Source organism: Dipteris shenzhenensis, chromosome 15 (assembly GCF_047967505.1).
Source record: "Dipteris shenzhenensis isolate YYH24624 ecotype China chromosome 15, Dip_SZ_1.0, whole genome shotgun sequence".
In the NCBI taxonomy this organism is placed as follows: Eukaryota; Viridiplantae; Streptophyta; class Polypodiopsida; order Gleicheniales; family Dipteridaceae; genus Dipteris; species Dipteris shenzhenensis.
In genome coordinates this window covers 40518420-40541209 of record NC_141610.1, presented here as the reverse complement: position 1 = coordinate 40541209, position 22790 = coordinate 40518420, and the positions used below count along the sequence as shown (strand labels likewise).

The 22790-nt window shown below is 41.7% G+C and overlaps 2 protein-coding genes across 2 annotated transcripts; both read left to right on the top strand.

Annotated features, from left to right (window-relative positions):
- Window positions 1–1372: 1372 nt before the first annotated feature.
- Window positions 1373–2510, top strand: LOC147893811 (uncharacterized). Its single transcript, XM_087386525.1, has 2 exons — window positions 1373–1621; window positions 1869–2510. The coding sequence occupies exons 1-2, from the start codon at window positions 1595–1597 to the stop codon at window positions 2289–2291; spliced, it is 450 nt and encodes a 149-aa protein (XP_087242651.1). The 5' UTR covers window positions 1373–1594; the 3' UTR covers window positions 2292–2510.
- Window positions 2511–10881: 8371 nt separating this feature from the next.
- LOC147893810 (uncharacterized) lies at window positions 10882–15682 on the top strand. The gene has a single exon (XM_087385880.1). It carries the CDS (start codon window positions 11614–11616, stop codon window positions 15196–15198), a length of 3585 nt encoding a protein of 1194 aa, XP_087242006.1. The 5' UTR covers window positions 10882–11613; the 3' UTR covers window positions 15199–15682.
- Window positions 15683–22790: the final 7108 nt, after the last annotated feature.

Here is a 22790-nt window from a genome sequence, read left to right as displayed (position 1 = left end):
GGAGCTATGGAGTTTCTTATAAGGGGTCCATGTGCCATGAAAACTTGTTTGACATATTGGATATTGTATGATTTAGAAAATGGATGTTATGCACATGATAATCATTATCCATTTCAAGGAAAAGTGATGATTATGAATGCATTGCCTTGGGATTCCTGTCCATGATTTTAGTAGTTCTATGATAGTAGGAAACACACACACTTGTGAGTAGGCTGGGGTAACAAACACTCTAACTATACAATGCTCACTTGATATTATGGTTGATATCATCTTGGCGGAGGGATTACTTTTACAATAATTCTTCTTGCGTTGGGTATTTGATAACACTGTATACACCTCTCTGGGTATGCATGGATTTTAGTTACCCCCCCCAGATGTTATATCAATTTAGCATGCATACATTGTCCACATATGAAGAAGCTGACTAGCTTGGATGGGACGTGGACCCATTACACTTATACACTTCCACTCTCTTATACTTCTTTTATTGGAACCTCAAGGGCTAGCAAACTGATGCACACTTACAATGAGGTTTTGAACTATAGTTTGCCAGTGGATTTTACATCCACTAACACTCGAAGGACATTTTTGTACTCGTATACTTCTATCTTTGGGGACCTCAACAGCTGCTAACTATGGCAAAACTGTGATGAGGATCTCTTTTCCACTTCACCACTATAGGGCAGCAGATCCCACCAGCACATGGGGGGGGGACTACTGCCCTCCATGTGTAAAGGTGTGGATAGGCTTGCTGCGGGTTGTGCTTTGGGGGGATACACACACACCCTCTCCCCCCCTCGAGTATCCTTGCCATGTTGGAGAATATTCCTATGGTTTTCTTTGCCATTGAGTAGAAGCGTAAGCTATGATCAATGGTGACTACTCGTTACGCTAAGATAATGTAGGAGAATGATTTAGCTAAGCACCTAGTTTTGGGGAGCTTCAAATGGCTACATGTAAGGCTCATCCTATTCGATGGGCTTGAAAATTTTTTGAGTTTGGTAAGCCCTTGATTACAGTGCTAGGACCACCAGTCCCAAGCAATTAATCGCCACATTGAGAAGTGGTATATGCCTAGTAACTACCCACTCACCTACATGCTTACATAGCAGTCACAGTGATTCAGGAGATGAGGGACTGAAAGATTGATCATACTTACAAGATGAGGGGCATATCCTTGATACAAGTAGGGATAAGATGAGGATGTAGACAAGGAGTGATGGACCAAGCCATCACCCTTAGCCACCATTAATAAGGCATTATTAAGGGGTATGGTGATTCAAAGATGCGAGGAGCAGAGATCCTAATTTTGGCGCAAACTCTTGAGTTGGAGAGGGGATTGCGCTCGGGAAGCTTTAATGATTTACCTTTCCCAAACCCTCACCTTCTTACTCTTCCCCACTTTCTCTTCCCTATATCATCCCCAACCCTTCGCATTTCTAACCTCTTCTCCATAGTAGAAGAGTCATCACTTTTCTCGAGGAGCAACACATACTAGCCGTGAGGACTTCCATTATCATTGCTGAAGCAGATACGTTGAGACTCAAGCTGGAAAGATGGAGCGAAATCTGCTAGGGACTGGAACGATTCTCAAATGGCCTCTTTAATGGACGTCTTCCAGGTTTTTGGATTTACCCCCCATCCTCCATTCTGGATCTTCATTCCACTCCATCGTGGACTCTTTCTCTGCTACAACTCTCCGCCTATAGCGAGGCAGAGTTCTCCACGTACTTTGAGATGCTATAATTTTAAACATAAGGAGGCGAGTCTCATAGAGGGTTGTTTGTGTTGCATATCTATATTTTGGCTCCTGATAAGGCTTAATTGGGTTATGCCATTGGGCTAATTTTGATGCAAATAATCTGAAGGATCATTTGAGGGATCACCCTGCTTTGAAGTTGATGGATGTTGTGGCTGAAAGGGATGCTGCCTTTGCTGAACGAGAGACAGCAACATCAGAAAAGAAGACTGCTTATGCTGAACGTGATGCAGCTCTGTTACAAAAAGATGTTGCATATGCAGATAGAAATGTGTGGATGGAGCGTGATACTGCAATAGCAGCTCTTGCAATGGTGAGAGCTGATAAGGACAACACTGAAGCTGCAGCAAAGCTCATGCAGATGGTGAGCATGGCTGCAAGTGTTCCTGCTATTGAGTCAAACTTACAACCTGTTCCAAAGGCTGGCAAAGACATCGTCCAGTTTGTAGAAGCCGAGAATTTGCAGAAGCTTAGACACCATTCAACAACTCCCTTCCTCTCATTTCTTCATTACTTAGATAATGGATATTGACCATAGCGATCATTCATCTAGATTGGAATGAAATAGCCTACTACCAGTGGTTTGAATATGGTGTTTCTCATGCGAATGAACTCGGTTTACAGGTTTTCGGACTTGGAGAGATTACTACTTCATTGCTTGCTCACAACCTTGTCACCCTTGCGCTCTTTTTCAAAGATTATTATAGATAATCTGATGCTGACCATTTGATTTTTTTGCAGTTTCTCATTTCCCCTAAAAATTTGCATGACTACTAATGCTACAAGAAATCCCTTGGATAAAACTGATTTTGAATTATTTACTTGGGATAAAACAGAAAGCTTGGCTTGTCTTTTATAACCGTACTTGAATCACTATTATCTTATTATGGCAAAACTGATTCCATGAAATCTCATTTGTAGTTTTCTATGTATTGGTGACAACCATAAGCTGGTTTTGAAGCCTGGCTTCCGCAACATGCTTGAGATGTACACACACACACACACATACACACACACACACACATGCACGTACGCACGCGCACACGCACACACACACACACACACACACGACATTTGTGATTGGCTAACTTGAAATTTTTTGAATGGGTTTCTTTTGAATCAATAGATTTTCTTGTTGCGTCACGTTTGGTGGGTAGCCTTAATGGGTTTTCTTGTTGCACAATTATATATGTAACTTGAAAATAGTATTTTGGGAGTCAAGCACTCATACATTGTGTGGACATCTCAATATAAAGAACTCAAGCATCAATGTTAAGAACCCAAAAAAATACGTGGATGTAATATATTCAAATAGATGGTTGGCAAATGCCAAAAACAAGAGCTTAAAGCTACTACGGTGGGCACATCAAATCGCCTCTCCCCGAAACCACACACAAAGAAGCTAGAAACTTAGAGCACAACCTACTTGCTCATGTGACTTGTAATAAGAAGCTAAGATCAAAACCTATTCCACATGGTGTCACATGGAATCTGGTAGATGCATCAAAACTGAAAGAGCATCTTCACTACTACAACGGGAAAGCAATTGCACTAAGCACAGCTTATTTATAGGGTGGTAACATATTCTACACTCTGTATCCTATGGCTATGCGTGTCACGATGTAGCTCTATGGTTGCTACATTCTTGCCTTAATTGTGTGTTCAATTTGATTAAGCTTGTTAATTGCATAGAGTCATGACCTAGTTCCATGCCATTTCATCAATCCTATAATCATTGAATCTTCTCAAAACATGCTTCATTTTCATCAAGAATCCTTTGCAACTCCTCCTCCATTCTCCCTTGTGCTCCCACCAATGCATCTAAGAGTATCTCTTACATTATCACGACATTGTTATGAGGCCTTACCTTGGCTTTACATGTTTGTCATTGTATGAGAAGAAATCTACACAAGTCATTTTCACAAAATGCCAACATAATGACTTTACAAGGTATAGAGGGACTTTCATCTACCACTTCGCTCAATAGGTTGAGAATCAAATGCCAGCATGTTTTCCTTTTGTGGCTTCCCTCACATTTGGAATGCTCCCCTTCTGTGCATCTATCATCCAAATGGTCTGCTTCTGTGTATTATCATCCAAATGGTCAACACATACTCCTTAGACACCAACCTTTTGATGCTTCAACTACCAACCCTTAGGATCTACCCATTGCGAGGTGTGTTGGATAATGCCCAACAAGCATTGAAGGGATGTAGTGGAAATCATTTGCATCCACTCATAACGCGTGCATCGATTGCATGGGCATGCTCCTCCTCTCATGTCATAGGTATCTTCCTCTTGTGGCTCTATCATCATGAGGTGGCTTATCTCTTGACATCTTGAGTGGTGCTATGTGATGGTTCAAGGAAGTGATGAGGGCAATCAACATATTTTGAGGTATTCTACATGCAAAAATTCAAGCAAGTTTTAATAGATATGAATGTAGTATGCAGCCCTTGGATGGAGGATCTGTGCACTGCCCACTTCTTGATCTAACGTCAGGGAGGGGAGTGGGTTGGGATCAAACGAGGAGAGAGGAGATAGAACATAGAGTAGAGAGAGATATAAAAAAGATACCGCTTGCCAATCTGCAAGTAAATATCACAACTTGGGATCAATCAAGATTATGTCAATTTTTTCATAATTTCTTCTTATAGTAATATTATATATGCTGCATCAATATATATTCATTAATGTTTTTTATTCCTTACAAAGTTGTAAAATGTATAGGTGTCTCAACTTCAAAGATTGACTCCACTTCAAGAGGTGTTTTATAGAAGCTCACATATCCAAGGATATGGACGAAAGAGAAAGACTATTTCATAATGCATCCATTAAAGGTAATTCATCTTATCTAAATTTCATGAATATGATTAATTACTATATGCAAGATAAGCATGGCGAATATCAATTTTATATTTTTGTGGTCTTTGACTATATAGGATCCTATTCTAGAGACAGTCTAGAGACTTCAAGCAATCCAAGTGATATTAGAGATGCCCATATTTTTAAGCCAAGAAATGGCTTTGCCCATTAGAAGGATAATTTAGAGTTAAAAAAATGTCATAAGTGGTGATAAACATGAGCTGATATATAAGAAGACTAGTGGCCTACAAAGAAAGCTCGATGAAAAGTGTTATGGCTTTCTTGTAAGAGCAAGTCAACGCTTTGAGAAGAAGCACCCCTACACCACCTTTTGTGACTTTCTCTCTTATTTTCATAATAAATTTTAAATAAAAGATAGTTAATTTGTAATTTATGTTCAAAAGGTTCATGAATCACTGATTGGAGTATAAAAGACAATGCAAACAAATGAAATACATGTTAGCTAGGTAAGTAGCATTTTTTTTCGTTGTTAGTTAGTATTGCAATATACTAAATCTTTTCAAAATTTTATATAACATTGTGATTTCAAAATAATCCGAGAATAATCCACTAATGATCTATTTATCTTGATTTTTTTTAATAGGTTGGCACTTTTCAAAGAGGTAAGAGAGTGAAGATTTTACATAAAGATTCAAAAAGCAGTTGGATTAGGAACAATAAGAGTTGACATGATGCAATCATTAGAGACATTTATATATTAAAATCTAGTGATGGTTTTAGTACACAGGGTCAAGCCATGGCCCATAAGCTTAAAGGTTGCATCGATATTTCTCCATATAACCTCTTTTCTAATTTTGTGATTTAGCTTTGGTATCTATATTCTATATTTTTCAATTAACTAATGAAAAAAATTAGGGATTTTATATTTACTTAATCAACCATTTATTTGCATAATTTATGTTTCACAAAGTCACACATGCAATGACATCAAACCTTGCCAATTTGAGAAATTGGTTTTTTATCACTAGTACCACCAATACTGTTGATAAAGTTCATGGTATTAGTTGGCCTTTTAGGTGTGATTTTAACCAGTGTTACTAGGACATATACCATTGGTATAGTGCCTAGTACTGTTGTTACTAGTACTTTCAACGAATTGATTTTGTTCTTAGACTACTAAGAACATCATCTTTTGAAACAAAGAGATAAGCACATAATATGATATGCATCATTTAGAAAAGAAAGGTTCAAAGGTGATATATTGTGATTGGTAAAAGGGATGTGCATGACATGCCCTTCTAGTATATTAAACTCAAATTATTGGGAATCATGACAAGTGGGTGAGTAAGACACATCTATCGTTGCATTTTTATTGGAGCTTCAACAAATTGCCTAATAATGTCGTTAGACTGGTAAGAAGATCATCTTTTGAAACAAAGAGATAAGCGCATAATATGATACACATCATTTAGATAAGAAAGGGTCACCACCAGTCAAAGGTGATATATTGTGATTGGTCAAACGGATGTGCATAACATGCCCTTTTAGTATATTAAACCCAGATTATTGGGAATCATGACAAATAGGTGAATAAGACACATCTATTGATGCCTTTGTGAGAGATAGACATACCACCTACTTGTAAGCTTAAATTAGGGCTCTTATGTAAGTTATTGAAAACTTTGAATAGTATAACAAAGTAAATTGTTGGGAATGTGAAAAAGGAATAGATAATCACACATTTTGTGGGCTGAATTTGGGACATCATGGGTGGACAAACTTCATTCAACCCTAATAAAAAGACTATATTATAAAAATATATTGGTGCTTATTAACTTTTTGTTTTAGTGTTTACTTTATAGGAGCAAGTGTGCTCACAATCATGCCCATGAGCTTTGAATTTCCTTGATTATAAGATTTGCGTTGTTGTCAAATCATACTATTTCAAAATCAAAGAATGCCCAAGAAACATTAAAGATTTGGATAATGTAGACCAATAGTTATCTAGTGATATGACAAGTGTAGGTTCGAAACAAGTATGTGCGTCTATCCATCTCAAATATGAGGATGCCCTTGAAATTCACATCTTTTGGTTATTATTAAATTGTGGATGAGTTATATTGAGCACCCATTGCTACTAAGTTTTAGTTGGCTTGTTATAGATGAATATCGATGGAGGTATACACCGTGTGATGTTTCACCCATATTGACACACAATTCCTTGGAGGCTAGTTTAGGCAAGGGAGTTTTCAATTCAAGATTATACAGTAGTTTAACTTGTCACATAGAATCAAAATATTGGTAAGGAAAATCTTTTGTATTGCAATCCATAAACGTAAAGTATTTCTTTGTGCTACTGTTTTTGTGTTTTTGAGGAAAGAAAAATTCAACATTAGATAATGGAGGGATGATAATAATGTATTCAAACTCTAGCAAGTTGGCTAAATCTGCTATTGCATGAGTTAAAAAGAGTACCATTCTAATAAAAGATAGGGGCATCACAGGGTGTGCCAAAAAGGAGGGGTTGTGGTGGGTCAAAAGTGATGTATGTCAAAGGGGATCTATGTAGAATGATTTCTTAGTATATTTCATAGCATAAAAACTTGGCTCATTTATAACCATGGTGAGTAGGCAGACATTACCAAAGATCAAAAGGACGCATCTATGAATGTCTTTTTGGGAGCTTTTAAGATGTGTGCATACCACCAACTTGTAAAATCATAACATGGAACTCTCAATTTGATTTACTAAACCTTTGAGCAATACATTTAAAATTAAATAATCAAAACATGAAACTAGCATTGATAACTGAAAAGTTTGTAGGCAAAAGATCGAGCATGATGGGTGGTCAGATCCACCTTCTAGCACATTGTACATTTTAAATAAGGCAAAGTTTGTCCTCGTAAACTGGAAGACATTGGTGACTATTATTTTTCAATGGAGAAAAGACTTTGATAAGAGAAAGGAGTGAACACAAAATTGGACTACCAAATCCATTGAACCATACCACTTAGCTTGCTCAAGTCTATTTCAACTCACACTATTCTAAATAAAAGAGGAGAAACTCGAGAAATATTATAGGTGTTTATACTGTGCACCATCATTGGTTATAGTCATGGTCAAAGTTGCCTTAAAGTAAGATTACTCGGTATAAAAGTAAACATTATTGCTACCGAGTATTTAGACAAATGCATGAAAGTATGATACATGAGAAAAGAAGAAAGACCCTAGGCATAGGAAATGGAGTGTGTATGAAGGTGTTAATGGCTTGTAAAGTAGGAGAATCACGAGTCTTACAAACTTTGAGATAGTGTGCGAGGGAGATTGGGGGAAAAAGTAAAGTTCAAAGATGATCGTGAGGTGACTTGCATGTCATCTTTTTGTATTTTTTAACATTAAGGAGCTAAGCATGCCACAGGTCTTATGATTGAATTTTATTTCGGATATCTGTTCAAAGAAAAGATAGGGGGTAGTGGGAGAAGATAAAGAGCAAGAGGAGCTTGGCGAAGGACGACCGATGATGAGATGGTTGTCTTTTCACATCAAAGGGGGCACATGGGTGTTGGAAGGAATGTGGAGGGCTCTTCGTTGGAGATGAAGGTGAGGGGAGGGGCCAATGAGGGTGGTTAATAGTGGGATTCATCTTGGCAATGATATGTGGACAGACACAAAAGTGCTTAGGGTAGAAGCGAAAGCTTTAGAAGGCATTGTGATAGGTGACGTGGCAATGATATATGCAGATAAATAGTGACAGATGAAGTGGCGATGATAATTGGAGGGATATACGAAGATAAGAGCTTCGTAACGGCTGACGTGGCGCGCAACGTGGGGCCAGGGCGCTACGTGGCAGGAAAGAACTCGCGTGAAGGCCACGGGGCCCGCCGCTCAATCGCCGGGATCTTGACCGGGGAAAATGCTAATCGGCCAAGGTGGGCCCTTTAGCCCTGTCGAGCTGGCTCCAACAGCCGCATGTGGGGGTGGGTACGGCGGGCCCTGACGACGGTTTGACTGTGTTACCTTGTTCCCGTCCCGTCCCATGCACGTGTCACCGTCTGCCCCGTAAGCAGCGTCTCTGTCAATGCCTGCGTGCCAACTGGCATAAAGTGCCACATGTCAGCGTCGAGCTGCCCGTGCGGGAAAAAGGCCTAAATTATTAAATTAATAAGGTTCATTTTAAATATTAAATTATCTTATTAGTTCTTAATACGTTGAGGTTCACCCTTAATCCGTTGCGGTTTATCTGAATCTAGATTAAATCCAGGTGTAGCTTAATTACAGTGCTTCTAAAGGTTCATTTTAGAGTAATACATCCTTAATCCGTTGAGGGTTATCTGAATCTAGAGTAAATCATCGTTAATCCGTCGAGTGTTTAGCTTAATCACAGCCGTGAGCCGTTGCATGACAATCGTCTTCGTCGATGATTGCTTGTCACCAACCTGCAGCACGGCTTCCCTATTAAATTTGCCAAATTGCCACCACGCCATGCGTGCGCCCCCCCTTGATTGATAGTCCGTAGCACTTGCCTGCCATCGCCTGCGGTCACCTGCCCTTTTCAATCCGTCTACTTTGTCGTAAAACCGTGCTGCTAGCGCGCGCGCGGGGCGGCAGGTAGCCTGGAGGCCGGGGAGCTGAGCTCAGTGGGCTGCATATCGGCGGGCGAGTAAATCGCGCGGCACAAGAGGCAGAGAAAACGAAAGGGCGCAGGTCATAATGATCATGAAGAGGGGTAAAAGAGCGGTGGGGATGTGGGGAGCTGGAGGGAGATCTGTACGAAGGGTGTGGGGGCCATTAAGCAGAAGGTGAGGGAAGGGGGTATGGTGGGTGTCCTGGTGGGAGGGTGGTGGTCGAATAGCTGGCTGGGGATGGGAATTCAGAAGGCGAAGCTGCTAAAATTAACTGAAGCAAAATGATTGCAGAGGAATAGCTGGCTGAAATTGTATAGGAAACTGTAGCAGAGGTTGGAGTACAATGGAGGAGAAGAAGATTGAAGAGAGAGAGAGAGAGAGAGAGCTGGCTGATAGATATGGAAGAAACTGTAGCAAGATCTCGAGAGGAAGAAAAAAATGGGCAAGGAGATGGAGCTGGGAAGAGGACTGAGCTGGCTGAGATGTATAGAAGAAACTACAGCAAGATCTTGAGAGGAAGCAAAACTGCGAAAGGTGATGGAGCTGATGAGAGAAGAGGATTGAGCTGACTGAGATATGTAGAAGGAACTGTAGGAAGATTTTGAGAGGAAGGCAAAATTGGGCAAGGTGAGGGAGCTACAAATTTGCAACATAAAGATGAAGGTGTGATGGATGGATTGGATTGTGGCTGAGGGGATGGGAGCGTGGGATGGTGAGGGCCAGTAGTACTGTACAGCAATGGCGATGGTGCACGAGCTGGGCAGTCTTTCGCTTTTCTTTTTGCTCACCTTGTCTACTACTCTACACTGTGTTTGTGTAACGGACGTACGAAGAGCTAAGGTGAGCCACAGCTTGCACAAGAGAGACTCCTTTTACCAAGCCCCCCTTGCTCTTGTGCCATTTTTTTCCCCAACCTCAGAAAAAGTAAGTACGCACTATATACACAGGGGGCTGCACAGGTTGTGATCTGATCAAGCTCTCCCTCTCTCTCTGCTGCTGCTGCTGTTTGGCAACTACTTCACTATTGATTCACCACTGTAACCTGCACAAATAAGACGAGGTAGCTGATACTTATATAGAAGACTCCATCAAGGCATATAGTGTCTGTGTATGAGTCCATCAAGGCATAGAGTGTCTGTATGTGTTTTTACATGACATAAGTTACACATAGGAGAGGGCTCTGTCTACAAACTACACCCCCCCCCCCCCGCCCCTCTCTCTCTCTCTCTCTGCGGCATATAGTGTCTTTGAATGAGTCTATCAAGGCATATAGTGTATGTGTTTTACATTTCAGGTACACAAAGCAAAAAGGCTGTGGATCTCACACACACACATACACACACACACAAGGCTGTCTTTTACAGTAAAAAAGAAACCTCTCCCTTCTGTCACTCATATTCACTGAGAGGGTTGTTTTAGGTGCAAGGAGAGAGAACCCCCCTCTCTCTGTCTCTCTCTCTCTATATATATATATAGATATTTGTGTGTGCGTGTAATTGGGCAGCTCAATGTTGTTAGAGCACAGGTCTCTCTCTCTCTCTCTTGCTACACATTAACAAACGTGTCCGTTTTGGGTTATAGTTCCTCCTCGCCACCTTTGTTTGCCTCTCACCCGACGTGCAGCTGCGACCCCTTTTTCTCAATCACGCACGCGCTGCTGTACCCCATCCACCTTCTTCCAGGGTCGCCCTCTTTTTCCTTGTCCAGCTGCCCGCAGACTCCGTCACCCTCATCCTCAATCACTTCCCAACTCATGAGAGCTCTGCGATCTCCAACGCCCAAACTAAAATCGCACTTGTAGAAAACAAAAGCTCTTGAGAGCTCAGCTCAGATAGGCTCGAGAAGAAGCAGCAGCTGAGCAGCAGCAACAAACAATCAGCCCACGAGTGAGAGACTGCAGCTCCATGCTTTTCTCTCTCCCACCATCTCTTCCCAGCTGCTAAGGAGAGCCCAGAATCGTGCTTCACTCCATCATGCTCTCAGCTACAATGCTGTTGATCATAGCCATCACTAGCTCTCCACCGTATTCCCACCATCGAGCTGCAGCTGCTTGCGGGAATCCCACCCGCAAAAGGAATTCTGCAACTTTTTGCTTGCACACTTAGCGTGTGATCTGCGGTAGCAGCACCACGAGTACTTTGCTTCCCTTTGTTCCAGTCCCCTCCGAGGATATCACTCAGTGAACACTCCCTATTAGCCCGAGCTCGAGCTGTTTGTACCGCCAGATGCAGCAGCCTCTGCGAGTTGCAGATTTTGTTCATCACCTTGGCTTCAGCTGCATTCCTTCAATGCCCCAGGCCTCCGTCAGCATCCTCCACTACTTTTACTGCTGCACCGGCTTCTTCTAGCGGGAGATCATCTCATCAAGAATCGGTGCTAAAGACTCTCAAGCCCACACGACAGATGGACGCCAAAAGCATCCGTTTCTGGCACTACCATCTCTCCTGCTACGTTCTCTTCCCGATGATTGCTTTGCTGGTCACGATCCACGCCTCGGCATCCAGGATTGGGCGAGACGAATTGGGATCGTGGTCGACGGCGAGAGGCTTGAGCGGGCAGACGGATGCGGAGGCGCTGCTGCAGTTCAAGGAGCAGGTGACGGAGAAGGGAGTGATGGCACACTGGGGAGGGGATGGAACAGCAACCTACGATCCATGTTCTTGGGTAGGGGTGACTTGCAGTTCATGGAAGCGAGTGGTGAAGCTGGAGCTGAGGTTTGCTGGCCTCGGAGGTGCTCTCATGCTGTCGTCGCTAGCCTCCCTGGATACGCTGGAGCTTGTAGATCTATCAGGCAACAACTTCTATGGAAATCTGTCGGGTCTCAGCCGAGCAAGAGGTAGCTGCGGGAACCTCCAAACTCTCATCCTCGCCAATAACTCCCTCGACGGCAGCATCCCTTCTGACTTGCTGTCCTGTGCTACCATTCAGCTGCTCGATCTCTCTTTCAATAACCTCACCGGTTCCCTTCCTCCCGATTTCTTCTCCAATTGCGGTAGCCTCCAGTTGCTTAACCTCTCGCATAATCACCTCGCTGGCTCCTTGCCTCCTGGAATCGGTCAGTGTTCATCCCTTCAGCAATTGAATCTGTCGTCCAATAACCTCACTGGTCAGTTGCCCCTTGACCTCATCTCTCCCTCCAAGCCTTGTAGCACTTGCGTCCCTAGCTTGCAGATTTTAGATCTCTCGTCCAACCGCCTTTCTGGCCCCATCTCGGATACCATTTTTAGCCAATGTGGAAGCATGGTTGTCATCGATCTTTCTTCCAATGCTCTTGCTGGAGAGATTCCTAGGTCTGTTGAGGGCTGTAGCACACTTCAGAGACTCAATTTTTCTTCCAACAAACTCCATAGTATCTTGCCGGCATCCTTAGGAAGCCTTTCCAGCGTAAGGAGCCTTGACATCTCGAACAACAATATCTTTGGTCCAATCCCATCTGAGCTCGGACAGGTATGTTCAACACTGCTCGAGTTGGATCTATCCGGGAACAATATTTCCGGCAGCATTCCCTCTTCGTTTGCTTCTTGTTACTCTCTCCAGTCATTGAATCTGGCAAACAACCACCTTGCTGGCAGCTTTCCCGGCGACATAGTGAGTCATTTTCAGAATGTGGAAGTGTTACGCTTTGCTTTCAACAAATTTACTGGACCGATGCCCATCGCTGTCACAAATTGCAGCAGTTTGAAAGTTCTGGACTTAGGTTCAAATGATCTCACCGGGGAAATTCCTCCCGCAATATGCCCTCCATCCTTCTCATTGGAAAAGTTGTTGGTGCCCAACAATGGATTCTCGGGGGCAGTGCCAGCCGCACTTGCTAATTGCAGAGAACTCAAAGTGCTCGACCTCAGCTTAAATCAGCTGCAAGGCCCTATTCCACAAGAATTGGGCTCTCTCTCCAACTTGGAGAGCATATCAATGTGGTATAACAGGCTAACGGGCGAGATCCCAACACAGTTTGGCAGTTTATCCAATCTCAAAACCCTGATTCTCAACAACAATCAATTAACTGGTCCAATACCAGTGGAGCTCTCGAATTGCACTGCCCTGGAGTGGCTTTGTCTTTCTAACAACCAGCTTACTGGAAGCATTCCGGTGTTCCTTGGAAAGCTTCCACAGCTCACTCTGCTAGAACTGGGCAACAATAGCCTCTCAGGAAGTATCCCTCCAGAGCTTGCAAATGCCAACAAATTTGTTTGGCTCGATCTGAACAGTAACGATCTAAGTGGTCCTATCCCTCCAGGGCTCGGCCAACATAAGAATGGTCCTGTCGGCCGTGTTACGGGCGTTGTGTTTGCTTTCCTAAGGAATGGCCTGGGCAACGGATGCAGAGGCTTGGGGATGTTGCTCGAGTTTGCTGGGATCACAGCAGACGCAATTAAACCCACTCCTTTGTGGACGTCCTGCGGTAATTCGACTCCCCTACTGTACAATGGGGAGGTCGTGAATGACGACCCGGATTTGAGCACTATTCAGGTCTTAGATCTTTCTTACAACCGTTTGGAAGGTAATATACCCGACGACATAGGTTATCTGACGGCTTTGCAGATGCTCAGTTTGGGACACAATCAGCTCACTGGCGAAATCCCATCTAGTTTCAGCAGTCTCACGAACATTGGCGTGCTTGATCTTTCATACAACAAACTTGAAGGGAGCATTCAGCCTCTGGCGACCTCTCATTTCGCTGTGCAGATCGACGTATCCAACAACGTCAATTTGTCCGGTCCGATCCCGTCCCCAGGGCAGCTCAGCTCGCTTGCCGCAGAGATGTTTGCTAATACTAGCCTTTGTGGCTTTCCCTTGTCCGCTTGCGGGTCGAATCCGTCCGCCGGCAATGCATCTGGCAATTGCGGCCACGCTTGTTTAAATAACGGTAATCGGATAGCAGTCTTGCCATGGGCGAACAGCATTGTGCTGGGAATTCTGATCTCGGTAGCTTTCGTATGTATGCTGATTGTGTGGGCGATCATGATGAGAACAAAAGGCAAACACAAAGATACCGACATCCTAAGTACTCTTCAGGCTTCCTGTCATGGCCACAGCAGCTGGAATTTCGGAGCAGAAAAGGAGCCGCTTAGCATAAATGTCGCCACCTTCGAACGACCACTGAGGAAGCTCACCTTTGCGCAGCTCATGGAAGCTACCAATGGGTTCAGTCCCGACAGTCTGATCGGAATTGGTGGGTTTGGGGAGGTGTACAAGGCAGAGCTCAGCGACGGGTCTGTTGTAGCAATCAAGAAGCTACTCCAATTTAGCTACCAAGGGGACCGAGAATTCACGGCGGAGATGGAGACGTTGGGGAAGATTAAGCATCCAAATCTGGTACCTCTGCTGGGATACTGCAAGGTGGGAGAGGAGAGGCTGCTGGTGTATGAGTACATGCATGGAGGAAGCTTGGATGACATGCTGCACGGGGAAGGAGGGAAGCAGAAACTTACATGGGACTTGAGGAAGCAGATAGTCAAGGGAGCCGCAAGGGGACTCAATTTTCTGCATCACATTATGATTCCGCACATCATCCACAGGGACATGAAGTCCAGCAACGTATTGTTGGATAGAAATCTTGAAGCTCGGCTGTCTGATTTTGGGATGGCGAGGCTGATGAGTGCGCTTGATACGCACTTGAGCGTGAGTACGTTGGCTGGGACGCCAGGCTACGTGCCCCCAGAGTACTACCAGAGCGTTCGCTGCACCACCAAGGGGGATGTCTACTCGTTCGGGGTGATATTGCTGGAGCTTCTGACTGGGAAGAGGCCAACCGACAAGGAGGAATTCGAAGATAGCAATCTGGTGGGTTGGGTGAAGGCGCATGTGAATCAGAACCGGTGTATGGAGGTGCTTGATCCTGATCTCAAAGGAGTTGGAGCCGAGTATGAGATGATACAGTACCTCAAGATTGCTTGCGACTGCGTGGAGGATCAACCATCCCGGCGACCCTCAATGCAGCAGGTGGTGGTTTTGTTGAAAGAGCTGCAGGTGGATGAGAATTTGTAGCTTGCGATCGCTCCATTTGTTACGTGATTGCTTGGTGTCAAGTTCAAGTTTTCTTCTCAAATTTGGAGGGGAGGAAGACAATCTTGATGGCCAGGCCAACTCTGAAAATTAAGCCGTAAATCGTGAGGGCGATTGCAACAACACCTGCAAGATCAGGCATCAATCATAGGCTTTGAACGGCTTGCAATGCTTCCACATTGACGGAAGTTGTGTCGTTCCGAATTCCCCAACCGAATGTGTCGCATTTGTACATACAATGTTTCCAGGAGAAGTGCTGATTGTTGTCTTTAAACTTCAACAAATCTTGATGTTTAACAATGTGATAGCATGCGCTGATGAATTGAATTAAACTACTGCAAAGCTGCTTGACAACCTGAAGTGTAGCTGCTGAATCCCCGTTCACGCTGGATAAATAATAAGTTTGGTATTGTATAATGGGTGTCGAAACTTGGAATCGGTGTAACAATTTGCTCAGAAAAGGCAGCTACAGTGCAAAAATAAAATCATTGGAAGTTCAGGTTTTGGTGGCAGTTGCAACTTGTCCAGTGCACATGAAATTTCTGGGGAACATACCTTTGTCTGCTCTTTACATGAAAAGTTTCGGGAATCTAACTTTGTCTACTGTTTAAGGTAGGATATCCTACAATTATAGGCAGTTTGTTTAAAGTTTCTGGGAGAAGTTAGAACTGGGAATTGCGAGTTCCCAATTTCAACGTAGGCACTGGGAATCGGGATGTTGTGTTTTCCTATAAAAATTGTCGCAGGCTAGCTAGCAGCCGTGATCTTAGTTCTTAATTAAAGTAGTGCTAGCGTGCACTGAAGTCTGACAGTGCAGTCGGTAACCTCGAAGCATAAAAAAGTTATCTATGTAAACATTTCTTCTTCAACCTGACATACTCGACAGTCATAAATAGTAGCTGCAATTCCGGAGCGATTCTTGCTCCAGCTCCAGAACGGATGATACATCAATACAACAGTAAGTAATATTTTACGAGAAAGACATGCATCTTCTGAGCCGATAAGACAGTAGCTGCCCAGGCTAGCAGCTACACTACGCTTCCGACAACACCTTCCGTCTCTTTGCAGACCCAACAACAGTTGTGAAAGCAGTTCGATTGGCCGCTTCTGCTCTTTGCGCAGGTCAAGTTGCTACAGACAATGCTAGAGTGCACAGTTGATACGGTGTGATTGAGATATATATATATGTGTGTGTGTGTGTGTGTGTGTGTGTGTGTGTGTGTGTACATAGATCAAGTAGTGCACTTTGCAAAAAGCCTGCATCCTGTGAGCTTCATAACACGGTAACTGGCACAGTTCCGACATCGTCCAATCACCATTGCTTGCAAAGTACCTGGCCATTTGACCTCCCAGCGTCCAGGCCGCGTCTGCCATTAACTCTCAAATCACTGTTCAAACTTCACGGCAGTCGCTCTTGCTAATTTAAAAGTTATAGCGGCGTATGGTATACCTCCCTTGAGAACGCATCGGTATGGGTGCCTTCATATGCTTCATGGGTTTTTACATAATTTCAAGGCTTGTAACGTTAAGGGAGCCCTCTGGTTTCACTTGTACCCTCAAGGATATTTGTTAAGTTAGCCGTGAAAATAGGCTCCAAGAGGATTTCCAAACATTCAAGCCAATATTTTGCAACAATCTTCCAAGAATTTGGTTGAAATTTTGGCCATTAATCCATTATTAAGAGCTTCTTCACGTGAAGGGAGGGGTTGCAAACCAAACATTTGAAGTTGGGTTCACTTGGAGGGAAAACTTGGTATTTTTGCTAGCCCCTACTCAAGAGGAGCGGCTCGAGCAACAACCAGTTTCCAATAGGGACGGGCTGGGTTGCAAACCACCGTCCCCGCGTGAACAAGCTCTAATGGATGCATCGCAAAGTTGTTCCCACGATATCCTATGTAAACTTTGTCCATTTCTCCATGACATTGCAGGAATGTCCTCGTTGTAGGTACATAGGTATTTTAGCTATGTAGAGATATGTAGGTAGCCTATGGTATTTTGCAACTATGTAGAGAAATGCAGGTAGTGTATGGCTTTACTTTTGCAAATTTTGAGGACTTGAAAGTCGATGTTTGGCAATCTTGAGGAGCACGTTCAACCATCTTGAGGAGTTGTGATGCAATGGGATGTTATGCAAGCGATGGGAGGTGATGGGATGCGATGTGATGCAAACGTCGATGGAGGACACTTGGCTCTTTTCTTTCTCCTCAAGGTGCCACGGGTACTCTTTTTGTCCATGGTTAATAAGTAGTAAAGATTATGAGTTCCTTACAAAACTATGACAATAGTTAATTAGCAAGCATAGCAAGAGCCAGTGCCTATGCACACTTGTGCCCTTTTATTCATATATTCTTGGATTTTAGTTCTTATAAGAGCCAATCTTTGGCCATGACTAGAACATTAATAAAAGCACTACCCTAAACATGTGCAAGAAGGACTAGGTTTCAACATAATTTGTGTAGTGTCTCATGTTCATGATTTTATCCTTTCTTTTCTTTCCTCCTTAAAATAAGAAGATAAAATGGTGGGTTGAACTTATTAGCTATTATGTTTTCCATGAAAAAAAATGAAACTATAAAATATCAAGTTTCGTGAAAAAATGATGAAAATCAATCAAGTAATGCAACTAGAGTCATTTCAATAAGATTGTCACCCCAGTTTCAAAACCACACATTACTTCTTTGATTCTTAGATTCAGCAGGCGAAGGGTATTGTAGAGGACGCAAGGAATGCCCATATCAGAAAGGAAAGTGAAGGAAAAATAAAGTGGAGAAAACAAAAGCGAGAAGAATAAGGAAAGGGAAGAAGATAATAAAGATGAACCAAACAATGGCTTTGGAGCTGTAGGCGATGCTAGCCATTGCAAGGATTCGAAGAGAGGGGCGATGGGGGAACTTTCTACATAGTTCGGGAGCAAAGAGACCTTTCAAGATACACTCTGTTGATGCAAACTCTATAGTCTAATTCGAGGATGATGAATTTGATGATATAATCTATAAGGGAAAAGCCAAGGAAGTTCAAAGAATCAATGAGGAGGGAAGAGAGTGTGGCCATGCTTAAAGAATCAATGAGGAGGAGGGGGGAGAGAGTTTGTCCATGTATTCCCTTACTTAGATGAGACTATCCGCATGGTATTGTAGGTCTAGTTCGCTTTGCTATCTCTTCATGTTTAGGATAGCTTGGATTTGTGAGTAGTTACAAGATAGCTTCGGTTATGATGATCAGAAGAAGGTTTTCCCTTCTATCTACAGACAAATTTGGTCATAGTGTCGAAAAGATCATGATTATCCATGATTAGCATTGCCTCAAGGATCAGCTTTGTGAAAGCAATTGAATGAATAACGACAAAATTTTTGCAATGGCGAGGAAGGTTGATTAAAGTTTAGGCAGAGTAACCTCAGATTGTTGTTCCGAGAAACAAAGCATAAAATTTTGACAAAGGTGAGAGGTTGATAGAAATCTAGTTGGAGAGACCTTCAAATTATTGCTCCAATGAGCTCTCCAAGCAACAAACAATTAAGTTTCTAGCTGAATCGATGCAATGAATACTCGAAATGTTTTCTGAATCAACTCAACTTTGATTGAGGTTACAGAAGAACTATGGAATCCATCAATAATTTTGCACCACCCGAAGGGTGGTTTTCACAGAAGAATGCAAATCTTTCAAAGCACTTTCCCTTCACAGCATTCTCAGGCACCTAGGTCCTCCACATGGGATGGGTTGAAAAGATGGGTAGATTCCTTCGACCGTAGCACGCAGGTTGTTGAGTGGGTAACCCCATGGGGGAGGATGGTCTAGAATTTTGCAAGCTCTATTTATAGTTTGACTACACAAGCTTGGCAAAAAATGGAGGTCCATCGATTTACGTGCCGCTGTAGCAATGCGCAAGTTGAGTACTAGTAATTCCTTAAGAGGAAATGACTTTCCAAAGTTGGGAAAAAATCATTGCATCATAGCGTGGAACTCTAGCTTGCTGTAAAGAATGGTAATTGTGTTGGAAATCGGTATGCAATGTAATCATGACTATGGTCAGTCCAGTATGCTTGGGTTGTTCCAAAGTAACTGCTGGTAGTATGTGCGTTTGTCCAGATATGGTCGATTTGGGATCCGTAGATTGTTGTTCCTCTTTGTTCACTAGGTTCAAATGGTGTTGCCCCATGAGATTTGCTAGTTGTATTGGGCGAACGCATGGATAGGTGGTACCACTTTTCTCCTTTTGTGAAGGCTTTCACATGGTGGTTTTTGGGGTGTAAAAGACACATTTTCCAACATGGCTAGAATATGTTTAAAATTCATGGGGGGAGATGTTTAGAATTTCAAAAAAAATATGATGAGAAGGATCCTAGACATGCCACTTCAATATCGCACTTCAAAAAAGGATATGATGACAAGTAGTGTGGGGCGCCCTAGACTACCACTTCACTCTCTCACTCCAATGCAAACACACTGTGACAACTAGTCTCTCTCTCTCTCTCTCTCTCTCTCTCTCTCTCTGCGCGGTTGTTCTTCTTGTTCTTCCTCTTGCATGCAAACCTCTCTCTCTCTCTCTCTCTCTCTCTCTCTCTCTCTGTGTGTCTCTCTCTCTCTCTCTCTTTTCACACACTCATTTGTCTAACCATGCCTTCCTCATTTGTGCAGAATGAAAACTCCTCCAAGAAAGTGTGCCAAGACGAATGTGCGCCCTGATGATCCCAGAACATGAGTGTTGTCGTCAAAATCTTTTTCGCAAGGTAAGGTGTTTCTATCAAGATTAGTTTAAATGCCTTATCCCTTCATTCTTTATGCATGATTCTAATCAAGGCAAGAAGTCCACAATAAACTATGAGTCTAGTTATGTTGTATGGTTTTCTGGGAAGTGGTAAGCGATTCGAATAGCCTCGTCTCAGTCAGTTTTGCTACAGCCAAGGAATTGAACGCAGAGTATGGTTTGAGCTTGTTCTAGAGAGTCAGTGATTGATGGTGTTTGCTAGAAGTCACATAAAGGGCATCAAAATTTTCCTTAGCATGGTTTGCCCTAAGTTCTTAGATGAGTGCCTGCTACTTTTTCATAGAGCATCCCAAGGGATTCCACCCAACAATGACCTCACCACCAAGTTTGCAAAGTGCCTCGCATTCTAAAAATGCAACACAACCAAAGATGACCGAGAAGGGCACCAAATTGGGTGGAAAGTTTTTGAGAAAGATGTCTTGAAGATGGTTATGGCCCAAACAGGTGGCCTCAATAGGAAGTTGGACAATTGGAGGAAGGACAATGGCACAATAAAAGCTTACTCGAGTGCAAGGACGTCAATGTCCCCACAGGAGACTATAGAATGCGAGCCTGCAGATGTGAAAGAGAATAAGCCTTCAGTCAAACACATAGAGCTCGCACTGGCAGCAATGCTTGCGAGTGTGAAACTCAGCTTTGCTAGAAAGGAAGAAGCCTCAAGGACAACAAAAAGCAGAGTATGAAAATAACAGAGATTTGAAAATAACAGGGATTGTTTGCTTCAGATGGAAGGAGCTTCCAGGACAACTAAAATGTTCTTGTCAGAGCTGGAAAACTTGAAAACACAGCTGGCTACAGTAATAACATCGCCGCAGGCCGACCTAGTGGTAGCCAAAAAGCTAGAGGCACAAATTGAATTGTGTGAGAATGGTTTACAATTTTGCAAGGTTGACCTAGATAGCCATGAGCCAGAGAAGGAAGACCTTGAGTCACTACAGGTAACCACACTTCCACAAATAGTGCTTCAAAGTGCTTCTAGTTAATGTAAGTGTTTGAAAATTTTAGAAAGTACTTTAAAGTTGTGGAAAGTTCTTAAAGGTACTTATAAAAGCTTTAAAATACTGGAATAGTCCTTGAAAGTCCTCAAAAGTACTTTTAAAATACTTTTAAAGTACTTTTAAAGACTTTAAAACATTTTCAAGTACTTTAAACAACTTTAAAGTACATTAAAAAACTTTAAAGTACTTGAGAATGTTCTAAAGTCCTTTTAAAAGTACTTAAAAGAATGTTTAAATACTTAAAAGTACTTTAAAGAATGTTTAAAAAGTATTTTAAAGTACTTGAGAATGTTCTAAAGTCCTTTTAAAAGTACTTAAAAGAATGTTTAAATACTTAAAAGTACTTTAAAGAATGTTTAAAGAGGACTTAAAAGTACTTAAAAGAATGTTTAAATACTGAAAAGTACTTTAAAGTATTTAAAAGTACATAAAAGTACTTACAAGTGCTTAAAAGCACTTAAAAGAACTTAGAAGTACTTAGAAGCACTTAGAAGTACTTAAAGCTTCTTAGAGGTATTGGAAAGTACTTTAAAGAAATGGAAATTTATAGCATGATTATTTTAAATTATAAAAAATAAGTTTTAAAATATCTTTCTAGATCCCTTTTATTTGCTAGTATAAATCATTTTTTATCACTTGAAAAAAGGGAAATAAAGTATTTTAATCACAAATAAGTATTTAAAATATTGTTTCTGTATTTGTTTTTAATATAATTATATTTTTTGCAGTTTAAATTATGATATATATGTGTGTGTGTGTGTGTGTATAAAATTAGGATTTTGATATATTAGAATATATATCCCTTAGGATTACAATATATTAGTTAGAATTAGATAAGGATTAGGTTAAATAAACTATATTGAATTTAAAATATGATTGGCATCTATTTAAATTCATTATTATTTTGATAAAATATATCTAAATTAATTAGTATTAGACTTACTTAGTACTAGGTTAGGATTATAGGTTTATAATGTAAGTATTTAAAGTAGGGTTAAAATACATTTACTCAGTATTAGATTAGGATTAGAATGCATTACTTTATAGCACTGGAAAGTACTTTAAAGTACTGTAAAGTCCTTCAAAGTACTTTCAAAGTTATTTAAAGTACTTGAGAATGCTTTAAAGTTCTATAAAGTACTTTAGAAAACTTTTGAGTACTGTGAAGTAGGTAAAAGCACTTAAAAGAGGTTAAAAGCACTTAAAAGTACTTAAAAGAACTTAAAAGTTCTTAGGAATACTTAATAGCACTTAGAAGTACTTAAAACTTCTTAGAAGTACTGAAAAGTCATTTAAAGAACTGGAAAGTACTTTAAAGTATTGGAGGCTACTCAATAGTACTTGAAAGTGCATCAGAGTTCTTTCAATGTCTAGCAGTGTACTTAATATCCTTCAAAGTACTGAAAGTGCTTCAAATACTTTGAAAATAATTCAAAGAACTATGCAAGACTCATTAGCACTTTGCTTGATTTTCCCAATACTGTGTGAATAGTGAAATCATTTATCTGTTCCTTCTCCCTTATCATTTCTTCTATTGAATATGCCCATGCAGAAAAGATATAAAGCTATGACCACAATTGCAAATGTGGAGAGACAATGTATGTTTACAGAGGCATTGTTGCAACATGTCAAGCTTGGTGAGACGTTCTATATATAGCCCACACCCCATGATCCGAATGGACTCAACAACATTACTTTCTATGGGGAATGTGTGGCTTATGGCTTACCTTTCTAGGGTGACGATGTGGTTGGTGTCTACATGCCTGCATGTAGACATCAATACCACCCTTTGTGCATTGCTAGTTGCAAG